The sequence below is a fragment of the Meleagris gallopavo genome, chromosome 9 (genome assembly GCF_000146605.3).
Source record: "Meleagris gallopavo isolate NT-WF06-2002-E0010 breed Aviagen turkey brand Nicholas breeding stock chromosome 9, Turkey_5.1, whole genome shotgun sequence".
Classification (NCBI taxonomy): Eukaryota; Metazoa; Chordata; class Aves; order Galliformes; family Phasianidae; genus Meleagris; species Meleagris gallopavo.
Genome location: NC_015019.2, coordinates 10,985,971 through 10,998,253, shown reverse-complemented (window position 1 = coordinate 10,998,253; position 12,283 = coordinate 10,985,971). Strand labels below are relative to the sequence as shown.

At 51.1% G+C, this 12,283-nt stretch overlaps 1 protein-coding gene across 2 annotated transcripts in view; it reads right to left on the bottom strand.

The window, feature by feature from the left end:
• Positions 1-3,679: 3,679 nt before the first annotated feature.
• The window catches only part of SPRY3 (sprouty RTK signaling antagonist 3), a 9,352-nt gene continuing 748 nt past the window's right edge, over positions 3,680-12,283 (bottom strand). For both annotated transcript variants that reach the window (XM_010715304.3, XM_010715305.3), the window contains exon 2: positions 3,680-9,559. In XM_010715304.3, the coding sequence (XP_010713606.1) occupies positions 8,592-9,512 (921 nt within the window). In that variant the 5' untranslated portion in view covers positions 9,513-9,559 and the 3' untranslated portion in view covers positions 3,680-8,591. The remainder of the gene's footprint in view (positions 9,560-12,283) is intronic.

The following is a 12,283-nucleotide window of genomic DNA, read 5'->3' as shown; positions in this document are numbered from 1 at the left end:
CATCAATGCCATCAGATGCATATGGAAGAGAGAAACTAGCCCTCCACCTCTGCAGATTTCTCCTGTTTTCAGCACAGCATAAAGCCCTTCAAAACCAAATTCCCTACTTCTCAAGGGATGTCCCGACCTGCTGTTTGCCTCTAGGATCTCTGGCTGAACCTCTCACGGTGGACCCCCATGAAGTAGATTTGAGCTTGCTCACTGCACAAGGCTTTTGTGCTTTCTCCTGTCCAAGCGTGAACTGAGCCATACCTGGCATGTCCCCAGGGTGACATGAGCAGCTTATTTGCCTGCTCACTGTCAGCCATGTGGCCAGCTCAGCTCTGGTGGTGACAACAGCAGGGACCAAAGAGGACATGATGTAATTTTCAGATCCGTTGGGGAGTTTTCAGCAGTGATGGCTGGAAAAAAACAGCAATTTCTCTGTGAAAAAGGGCACATTCACTCTGGTTCCAATGAGAAAGAAATAAATAGAAAGCCTGGTAGTGACTGTCCTTAATTGATTAGTCATTTCTGCAGATGATAATTGCACATCAAAAGACAGGGATCCTACTGTTTCATGCAAATGTCCTCAGGAATAACAGCAAGACACAGGGGAAGTGGGTAGAGGAAATAAATCCTTTAAGGCGCTGCCCGGGAGAATTCAGAGCTTGAGTTCCATTTTGGAAAAACAATGTTGCTCTGAACATGTCTGGAAGAAATATCCTCAACCTTCTGAGTGCCAGAAACATGGAGAAAAAGGAGGACGGGAGTGTGCCCCAGCCCTGCCAAAGTATCACCTTTTTCAGGCTCCAGTGGAGAGCTTGAAGAGCTGGCTGATGAGCCAGAGTTATAGTTATTCACTGTGGGTTCTGCAGCAAACCCCAATTTTGGGTCCTTCCCACACACTGCAGTCTCCTGGGCTCTCTGACTTGTGCCTGGAGTGTCCAGTCCCATTCCGCTCCCCATGCTGCCACATCTGGGCCACAAGCTAAGCGCCAACCCTGGGGCTTATTTGAGAACCTCTGTTCCCATTTAATTATTTCAGTGAAGCTGCTAGCCCTGGTGTCTGGCAAAAGAGGCTTGTGAGCATGACTCAGTCAGCCTCCAAAAGCAGCAGTGAAAAAACAAGAATCTGCTGTGAGCTGCATCTTGATTTTTTTTAAGCCAACCTCGTGATGCTTTGCAGGGCCAAAGCACGAGTCTGTAATATCAGAACAGTGCTATAAACTGCAGGCGTTTTGGGGTGCTTATAAGAAAAACAGTCATTTTTCACAAGCATGCAGCCACCACTGGAGTCACGGAGACCCTTTTGTAGGGAGTGAGCCCCTCTGCATCACAGCTGCACTGTGGGAGAAGCTTTTGCAGGTGTCATTTCTTGTGTGGGCAGTTTCCAAGGTTCCCAGCTGCCCTCCTCACTGCCCCCAGTAAATCCCAAAACTGTGATTCCTCCAGGCCCCATGTCCCAAACATCAATGAGCAGTGGTACGCAAAGCAGAGCTGGCGACACCACCACACTGTGATCTTGCATCTGCGTAGACCCACCAGCACTGGATTCTTCAGAGCAGTGGCCAAGGATTTTCAGGGCAATAAGTTGCCCTCAGCCCTACCTAAAGGATGACTGTGGAAGACGTAGGAGGCATTGGTGGTCGTGGAAAAGCAGGTTAGCAAATTCCTCCAGCCTAAATTCCCACTCTGTGGTCCTTGCGGCCTCTGGCGCAAATGAGATCTGACCTTCCACCTCCTCCTATGCAGGTCTGCAGGCCTGGATTCCCACATGCTCACCACCTTCAGTGCGGGTTAACGAACAGCTAGCATTTAAATATTCCTTCATCACTCCATCCACGTCATCAGTGAAGTCACAGACAGCGTGTTGGATCTGCAGGTTTGCCTTCAGATCCTTTACCTTCAGCTGTCTTCAGCACAGAGTTGCTGTGAGCTCCTTCCCCTTTGTAGTCAGCAAAGAGAAATAGGCGCTTTCAGGGCATGAGTCATCTGACCTATTTAGCCATCTTAGGAAGAGATGAATGAGTCCTTAAGAGGGCCCATTTCTTACTGCTGTCTAGACAGCCAAGCTCTCAGCTGCAGACGCCTACCCTTGCTCTTCGGGCTGGGAAGGACTGCTGGCTAATGGTGGGCTTCCAGTTCCAGCAAAGCATTGGCTCACTCCTGAGTATCGAGGAGAGATTTGAGCTCAGCCTGGCTTTGTTCCCTCCAAAGGGAGGATTTCAACATCAAAAAAGTGGAAACCCACTTCTGCTGTACCTCCAAGGGAGTGTTTCATGAAACTGGGCTTCCTCTGCTGCGACAACATGGCACAGGGCATTTCAGGTCTGAATGTCAATGGGCGGTGTTAGCCAAGAGGAGGTGTTTTTTTATTCTCAGCTAAACCTGCAAAAGTGGCTCAGTCATCCTGGTAGCAGCACTACGTGACTGTGACCCAGTGCCAACACCAGCTGGTCTGGGATAAACTTGAGCCTGTGGAGCGCTTGGTCTTCACGAGGATGCAAATAGCAAAGATCATGCAGTTCAAAGAGTCAACCTGTTCTAAGAAGAAAGCCCAACCACCAGGACTGTTTGTGATTCCTGGGGCTATTATGAATTTCTCTGTACAAGAGAACGAAAGTGTCCAAGTGAGTGGTGACCATCTCTTTCAGACTGCCTGTGGGCCACTTGCCTGTCGCTCTCTGTTAATCTGCATTACCATTCCTTGCCTTTCCTTGCCTTTCCTTGCCTTGCCTTGTTCATAAAGATCTGTAGATACCCACAAGATCGGTGGCATGGACTGAGAGGGACAGAGTAGGCGTGGAAAGGTGGTATTACACAAACTAAAAAGGCTGTAACATAGTTAAAACAAGCTGTGCATCTAGGAACCAAACTGGTTGGCTGTGCCTAAGAGGGACTCTGGCAATGACAAATGGCCCAAAGTCATCTTTTGTTTTAGAAGCAGGGGAAGAATGAGTCACAGCAGGGACTGGACTCACATCTGTCCTCCAAAACCCTGAAGCAGATCCTGAATGCTGTGGTGAGGGCTTGGCACATGTGTTGGAAAGCATGTTCTGGTACCAGAGACAGGCTCCAAAGCCAATGAAACAGTGCGAGAAAAGGCTCTATGCTGAGAGGCATTAGAGAATGCACTCCAGAAAAGGCTTCAGAAATGTGTTTTCGGGGCCAAACCCCAACCGATCTCAGGGGTGTCTTACCTCAGTCCCTTCTTTTGCTGCCCAGGAACCCACCATGCTTCAAGGACCTGGAACAGCCACAGCAGGGAGTCAAACACTGAGATTTTTGAGGTTTTTGTTAAGCGGCAGAAGAGGGGAGGTGTCACAGAGCCAAAAAGGATCCCCACCAACACCCATCCCATGCCAGCAGTGCATATACAGAGCCAGCACCTGTTCAGAGCTTTGCCAAAGCAGGAGCCTGTGTCATGCCCTGGCTGTCACGAAGACAAGCAGACACTTTCAAAATTAATATATATTTTTATTGAATAGTTGCTCTAAGTGGGCTTGTGAAGCCACCCATAGAATTACTTCTTTCATCTCAGCAGTGGTTCAGTTATCAGTTATTAGCTTTGCAAGAGAAGAAAACCAAACAGAAGGAGGTGCATTAAAATAAATAGGTTATTTTTTCTTATCTTTAAAATAAACTTTTGAAATAAATACTTTGTTGTTTTTTAGAGTTTTTTTGTTGTTGTTGTTGTTGTTTGTTTGTTTTTTCCTTTTAAATTTACAAGAGTATTGTCAAAAAAAAAACAGCCGTCAGGTTATAAACATGTATTATACCTTATAGAAAGGAACCCAAATAAAGGCAGCCAGGGAGGGATCTCTTTATATACTGTACAGAATGCCTTTGTACCAGTTAAATGGAGAATTAGAGGCTTCGGTTCTTGGTATGATGCTCTCCTTTGAAGCCAAGGGGACCTCCCTTCTTGGGAGAGTTTTGTGCTGAGGACGCTGGGGAGGCAGGCGGCTGCCTATCCACTGAGCATCACGAAGGCCTGAGGGAACTGCCAGGAGGTGGGAAGATGAGGAAGAGAAGGTGGATAGGGACTTCAGCAGGGAAGGAGGGGACCAGCCGCACCAGCAATTCATCGGGGAGGATTTGATTCTGCTCCTTTTGGAGCCGTTTGTATGTTTGCAAGAGGTCCTGGTGCTCACCAAGAAATACCCTGAAGCATGTGAGCCCATAGGAGGTCATAGCTTTGCTTCAGATCTGAACCAGCCACCTCCAGCTGCTGTACATATCCTAGAGAAGTGGACTCCATGGGCTCCTCACTCACTTCATTTCCACCGAAGAACAAGAATGGGTTTCAGGTGGGATAGGGGATGATCTCTTCTCTGCATTTCTTGTACACTGGTCACAGCAAGATAGACCTTCCGATATCCAAAGACTTCTCAGTGTTCTCCAGCCTCAAAATACCCGTGGACCAGAATGAGAGAGAGAGCAAATGAACGGAGCGGGTGCTGGAAACAGCATGCTTGGGGCATGGCATGCTCTTTCCTGGTGCATTCCACTCCTGTAAACCCAGTTCATCCCTCTTTATTGCACTACAGCAGCTGTCGATAAACTGTAATTTTGTGCTTTGGCATTTTTGGCCAATGATACTTCCCCACCATTCTCTTGAATCATATGTGAGGATAGGGGAGAGTTGACTCAACAGAATTTTATGGGAATCTGAGAATGAAATCTCAAAGACCTTCCCCCCCAAAATCCAATCCTGCCAACTGTTTTTTGATGTCCTTGGCTGGCAGCAGCTGCTTTTGTGGGAGACAAAGAGCTTTCCCAGGGATGGGTGCCAACCTGGGCTACACCCCAAGCATCACCTACTTCCACTGGGAAGACTGGGGAAACTGGGATAGGATGTGTGCTTCAGGTTGGTCCACAGTGACTCCTCCTCAACAGTGCTGGGACCGATCACGCTGTATTAAAGGAATGGAACAGGGCTGAGAGAAGCCATAGCACAAAGCAAGCACCATCAGGAGTCTTTGGAGAAGATGGGAGGAGCAGAGCAGGGGGAGCTCAGGTCCTGCTCAGCAGCTCCTGCCCAGCCTCCTGCTCCTTGGCACCTGAGCATCTCTCCTTAAATTTGCCCTAAAGCCCTGCATGTTTCCTGGGAAAGGGGCCCATGACCAGCACAGATGCACAATGTGGAGAAACGCTCTCTTGCGAAGCAGTTCCATCCCTGTCAGGTCCCAAGAGTGCATGGAAAACAGAGGACTTGTCATGCGACTCTCCAAAACCAAGAAAGACACGTCGGGACAGAGAGACACCCAAACTGTCAGGGCAAGCAGCCGCACACAAACATCTGGAGCAGATGTTATCTGACTCATTACAGGGTGGGGCAGGAAAGGGGCTCACAACTCCAACCAAAATTGGAGCCCTCTCTGAAGGGAAACTGAACCATCCAGCAGCCAGAAACGGGAAGGGAGCAGGATGGAACTGGTCTGAAGACATTAGAAAAGCTCAGGAAAAATAAACATGATCAGAGGCTACCCACAGCCTCCCTGACACCAGATGGGCTCAGCGAACTGGAACTGGCATCTTCGGAGAGCTTTTGGCAAATGCCAGCTCTGAACATCTCCAGTCCATGCAACTGTAAGACCTCAACATGGCTCTGATTGACCTTCAACACAGTCCAGCTGAGGCTCTGCATGGTCTGACAGCCCTCTGTGCCCAACTGGGCCCTCTCCAATTCCTTTCTACATGCCCCATATTCCATAAAATATATCTCATGAGTTTGGCTTTTATAGGAGGTGAGACATTCAAGAGACCTGGCTGGACTCCTCAGCCCTGTACTCTGGTATGGCATGATTCCCTATTGGAAATGGAACTTCCGTGCTGACCCAGAAGAAGCCCATTAGGTAGACGGCATCCTGGACTCCTACCAATTGCTGAAGGTAAATATGCTGCAATAGTAGTGCTGGGTTCCACCTCACTGCACTATGCCAAGGCAAACTGGCTCTGAGGAGATGGTATCTGGACAGCCATCTTCTCATCCTATGGCTCCAGCACCTGGAGATCACCCCATGCTTGCATGACTTGAGAGGCCGTGAAAATTATGAAGCTTCACATGTTGAGTCATTCCACCATCAGGAGAGGAAGCAATGATTTGCAGAGATACAGAGGTGGTAACTAAATTTATAAGACGGCTCCACTTAAAAAGGAGGAGGAAAAAAAATCAAAGTAGAGCAAGTTGGAAAATTCTGTTCATTAGTTTTCTTCTGAAAGTTTCAATGAACTATTTCCCGTTCTTGTTGAAGTGAGCCAGTTCCTCAAATCCTCAATGAAAAAAAAAAGGGACTTTTTCCCCTAAAAGAGTTTTACACTTTTTAGGTGGAATAAATTAATCAGCACCAATAGATAAGTGAAGAGAAAAGGAAGGATGCCTCTTGGTGGAAGCCTCTCCCCCAGACATCACTTGGAAATACCCATATGCCAAGCAACTGCTGACATATGGATAAATACATTTGTGATGTATTTTATAATTGATTGCCACAGAGACGGACTGATCTTGTGTTGGTACAGACACGTACAGGCTACTGTCTGAGAAGGTCATTGCCTTAAAACCCAAATGGCAAAACTGCACAGGCATCATCTTCTCCCTCCTTATCAGAACAAGATCCTTGCTGTAAGCCACAGCATCATCCTGAATTCTCTACCACTCACAGAGGTGGGCTCTGCATCTTTAGAAGCATCTTCCATCAATGCCCCTTGGGCTCTGAGTGAAACTAGGATCAGGATTTTGGTCATGCCCATACCACACCCCAGGCACAAACTCTCCACCAGGGATGGGATTCACCTCCCCTTCACACCATCAACATGTAGCTCCCTTAGAATCAAAGGAGTCAAGCACCAGCAGCACACATTTTAATTAATGTTTCTGAGGAGGATGAATCACTCCCTGGAACTGCTTCTTTTTCTTTTTTTTTTTTTCCCCGCAACAGAGGGAGCTTGGATCAGCTGTGATTTTTAGATAGCAAATGTATGGGAAGATGAATCCCATCAAGAAATGCTACCTCCTGGCTCATCCCACAGCCAGCACTAAATCCTACTCCCTCTCTGCAACCTCTATACCTCCCTTTCCCCCTCACCCGACTACCTAGGAACTCAAGGTCTAGGATTAGTGATAAACAGATCAGGAAATCATCTTCCAGAATGTGGAAGTGTACCAGGAAGCCAAACCTTGCATCTGGCACCATTCACAGCAGTATCATGGATATTATTAGTAATAGTCCTAGCCATCCTAACGTTATATTTATATGTACAAAAATAGATCCACAGAACTCTACGGAAAGAAGTGGCTGAGTGAATGCAATGGACAAGCCCTGGACAGCAGAGTCTTGGAGGAAGCCAAGGGAGACTTTGCATATATTTCTCCAGGGGAACCATTTACTTCCCTCTGCACACACTTGTGTCTCAGAGGAGTGACAGCCTTGGGACATAATTCCAGCTCCAAGCTCCCCTGACCCACCAGTGGCAAGCGGAGATGGGGCCGAGCCCAGGTCTGGAAGAATCTGCCCACAGCTGCAGCAATGGGTTTGGCCTTTTAGCATCACAGCACGTAAACCATGAAGCACTGACCCCATATCATGGTCTGCACATGGCCCAGCCCAACGGCTCCATTCAGCCCCATCCCCACTGTTACAGAATACCCTCAGCAGTGACAGTGCTGTGGCATACTGGTGGCCAAGGAAAGCAAGATGAGGGCTCAAAGGCAATTTCTGCAGGGAAGGAAGGTTGGGGTCCCATCTGCGGAAACCCCCTTCAACTCTCCATTTTCCCCAAGCCATAACAGGACCCCCACCTCAGATCAGTGCTAAGCAGCGGGGAGAGAAGAGCTGGCTGTCGATAATTGGGTTTGGGGACTTTTTTAAAGTGATTTCAGTGCTGGTGGAAGGTACCAGACAGGCAGAAGGCAGATCTAGGGAACAGGGTGTTGGGACAAAGCTCTGTCCCCATGGCTATTTCACCCTACTCGAGGACAAGCCTGGAAGTATAGAATGGGAGCTGCATCTGCTCAGTGGTGGGATGGAGATGGGTGACAATATCATCTTCTCTCCCATCCCATCATGGTTTGCACTTTGGAGGAAGACCCTTCACCTCCAGGTATGAAGAAATTAATAGTTGTTCCAAACCAGCATCCTGCTCTCCATCACATCCCAGGGGAACCTTCCCCTCACTGCAGCTGGGCAGCAGCTGAAAGGTTTGAAATCTTCCCACAATTTCCCTTCCTCTCGGAGGCAGGAGAAATGAGGTGCCATCTGACTGGCATCTCTTGATGGCTTCCAAGCAGGCAGGGAGGCTGCTGCTGCTTGGTGGGACCCTGCAGCACCTGGAAGATGAGGGACGTAGGCAGTGGGAGTAAATGGAGACCACCTCTGAAAAGTGCTGGAAGGAGAGAACAGGTCCAGGCTCCTGGAGGATTCTAGCTTGGGATGCATGGTCCCAGCTCCTCCTACCACGGGAAGAGCCATGGCCCAGGGACCCTGAGTCTCATTCCTAGGAGGAAGGCAGGGGGCAGGGAAGCACTGCAGAGCAGGGGCAGCCAGAGGAGAATGGGGGTGAATGGGAGAGGATTAGGAGGAATTGTCTGCTTGTCCTCCCCAGGAGGGTCATACCGGCTTATCCAGTGCCTTGGGGAAAGGCGTGCCACTGGAGGAGGAGATCTTTCTGCACACCGTGTTGGTGTGGGTCTGACAGCGGCAGCCGGGGCGTTTCAGGCCGTCGTAACCCCGCTGGCAAAGTTTGAGGCACCCCAAGGTGGGAAAGTAGCAGCAGAGGCAGGGCATGAGGAGGGAGAGGAAGCTCATGGCAGCCCAGCGGGCACAGCAGGAGCCTGGCCCGCAGGAGCATGGGTCATCAGCACAGGTGTCCTCGTCATCGCTGGAGCAGTGGTAGAAGAGGCCCTTGACGCAGCAGAGACAAGTCCCGTAGTCGAGGAGGCTCTCTGGGGAGCACAGGCAGCGCTGGTTGCACAGCCAGCAGGAGGGCAGGCCACGGGCGGCCGTGCAGCGGGCACACTTGCAGCGCCCGCACTCCTCGCAGACAAAGAGGTGCCCGCCGTGCAGGCTGCCCTTCTCCACCACCCCTTTCAAGGGAGATTCCTCCGCTTTCAGCTCGCCGGCCCTGGGCTGCGTCCGGATGAGCGAGTGGCCCGAGTGGGACGGCGTCAGGGCGCTGAGCAGGCGCTGCTCGGAGGCGGTGGTGCTCTGGGACACGGAGCTGGCTGTGCTGGAGTGGCTCATGGCTTGCTGCAAGGGCGGCATGTGGGGCTGCTGGCTGTGGCTGCGGTGCAGGTCCTGCAGCGTGGAGGATGCCAGGCGGTCCTGAGTCCACTCCTGCTTGTGCGGTGGTTGCGAGAGGGACGGGTTGGAGCGGGCTTGCTGGAAGCAGGTGGCTGGCCTCTCCACGTAGTTGTTGCTGGCACGGATGGAGCGGATTTGGTCGATGGACAGGACCTGCTGGAAGTCCTCAGCCGGGGGTTCCATCGTCTCGTCACAGCTGAGTTCAGCCACGCTGGAAGAGAGCTGCATCGCCAGGAGCTGGGGGAGCCTGCGGCATCAGGGCACATCTAAAAGTCCTAAAGGATGAGGTGGGAAGAGAGAGGAACATTTGTGTTATGCTTCGTAACGGTCCATATCTGCAACCTACTGAACTCCTAATGAATTTCATAATCACAGAACAGTTGGGTCAGGAGGGACATCAAAGCCCATCTGGCTCCAACCACTGACATCAGCTGGCTGCCCCCACCAGCTCAGGCTGCCTTGGGCCCCATCCCACCTGGCCTTGAGCACCTCCAGGGATGGGGCAGCCACAGCTTTCTGGGCAGCAGTGCCAGGGTTTCACTGCCCTGAGTAAAAAATTTCTTCCTAACATCTTGTTCCTAACAAACAACTTGAGGCACTTCTGAGCCCAGGAGGATGTTGGCTGGACATTTCCAAACACTGGGACAGTGAGACTTGTCCCTTGGCTCAAGTGGATGCAGCATCTTCCCATGCTCTGTGTCCTTCCACAGAAGTTCCTCAACTCTTGCCAGCACCAATGGGCACTGCCTGTCCTCCCTTGAGGAAGGGAAGCTCAGTGCTGAGACTTGTCCAGTGATAGAGCTGGGAACAGCATCTCCAGCTCAGGAAACTGTCATGAGCCAGGGACACAAGGAAGGAGGGGAACAAAACACATTTAATTGCAAGTAACAGCAACAAATCACCGCTAATACAACATGTGCTTGGCCAGGGTCTGGGACTCCCCAAGACCTTGCATTTTGTAGTGTCGTGCCCAGATTTCCCATTCACATCCCCATCATAAAAGGGCAGACTTCTATTTAACCCCAAAGCTGATATAAGCATCTTGCCTTGCTCCTAACCAAAGCTGCCATGCAAAAATGGAGCGCCATGCGGATGTGCTTCATTGCATGCCAGTACCCCCAAGAACTTCCAGTCCAGATTTCAGTTGGATATGTGCTTTGTGTGCACAGCCAACTTCCCTGGAACAAAGCCGTTCCCTGGCAGATCAAACATCTGATCTGCGGGTGACACCGGCATTGTCACAGTGCCCACAGGAAGGCTGTTCTATAGGAGCTCCTGTGGCCAGCAAAGACCAGCAAGTAGGTGAGGGGCCACAGGTAAATCTGCTCATGCAGCAGAGAGAGGCAGAGGGAAGATTGATTTTCATTAGCTAAGGCTGACCTTGAAGTGCAGGAAAAGCAAAGGCAACTTACTTTGACAGTTAAAGCAAGAAGTGCCCTCTCCCATCCCCCTTTCCGGAAAGAAAATGCAAGCATCTGCTTAGATTTGTGGGCTTTTTTGTTTTGTTTTTTTTTTTCCTTTGCAAGGAGCCCACTTTCAAGCCACCCTGAGTGAGATGCTTGCCCCTTGCAGAGCAATGTGAGTGGTGGATAGCTCACTGTTGGATACCCACAGCCGACTGGGAATGGATTTCTTTAGTGGGAATACAAGGTGAGCCAGGAGGGCATGGCTAACCCAGCATAGTCTGTGAGAGCATGTTTCCAGAATGGGCCCTGCAAGCCAAGCTCTCACTGAAGCACACACAGTTTGAGGAGCTGCAGTCCCCAGACCCCTGAAGAGATGTGATGCGTCTCAGTCTGCAGATGGAACCATGCAACAGGGAGCATAGCAGCTTCAGTGGGTTCCTGCATCTCTCAGGACCAAGATCCCATATCAAGGACATCCAGTGCAGCTGGAGCTCCTCACATCTCAGTGTCCATCCCTTTCATTTGGGTGCTGGGTTTTGATGTGGTTGGGCATTAGGACTCGAACCAGGCAGACGGGGGGCCCTGGGCAGGTTCACATGGGGGGCTGAAAGTGAGATGTGACCCAAAGGGAGAGACCTGGGACAGCAGAGAGTCTGTGGGGATGGGGATGGTAGAACTGGGAGACTGAGAGCAGCCAAAGGGCAGCTACTCCCACCCAATCCCACACGCAATAAGTAAAGACATGCTTAGGCAGGAGGAGCAGTGTGGAGGATGCTGCAACACGGGGGGACAGGAGGCAGAGAGGAGCTGGCAATAGGAATACAGCGCGCTGCAACCTGAACACTTAAGATCTGGGTCCTGGACTTGGATGCAGCACCTGAGGCACGCCATTTCCTTGGAGAACCCATGGCACCAAACCTGGGTCCAGGTGCTCCTGGACCTACAATCCCCAGATGTAGGAGTTAGACAAAATGTCTCTTTCTGGGACCCGAGCTGGGGTGTCCCCAGAGAGATAGAGGAACTAGGGATCCCCTGGTCCAGTAGAATGGGAGAGAGGAGGACTGAACACCCAGGGGGAGGACCCTGCTGTTGCCCCACAGAATCCCACTTGCTCCAATCGCTCCTTGCCCGAGGCATGGGGGAGCTGCAGCAGGTCCCTGCCCTCTTCCCACAGCACTGCCACCCCCTCCCTGCCTACCTGCCTGTTGTGGGGAGCAGGGCAGCGTGTCCCCAGCATCCTCCTCCTCACACCCTGCCTGCCAAGCGGGCATGCCAGCTCCGGAAACCGGGTGAGCTTTATGACCGGCAGCAGCCCCAAACATATAAAGTTCGTGTGATAATGGGCCAGAGGAAGGATAGTAAAAGCAAATGATTTACAGGCACTGGAGGTGGCTGTGAGCTGGGGATGAGCTCTGCAGAGCACTCCGGTGGGAACAGAGGGGGCTTCCTCCAAGCAGGACCCCCTCATTCCCCACACATGGGCACATGCATGGCCAGGTCCCTACCTGCAGCCCCTCCACACATACCCCACTCTTGTCCAGCATTTCACGCGTGGATCCCCGTGAATGTTCCCCAAGACCCAGCACCGCCACC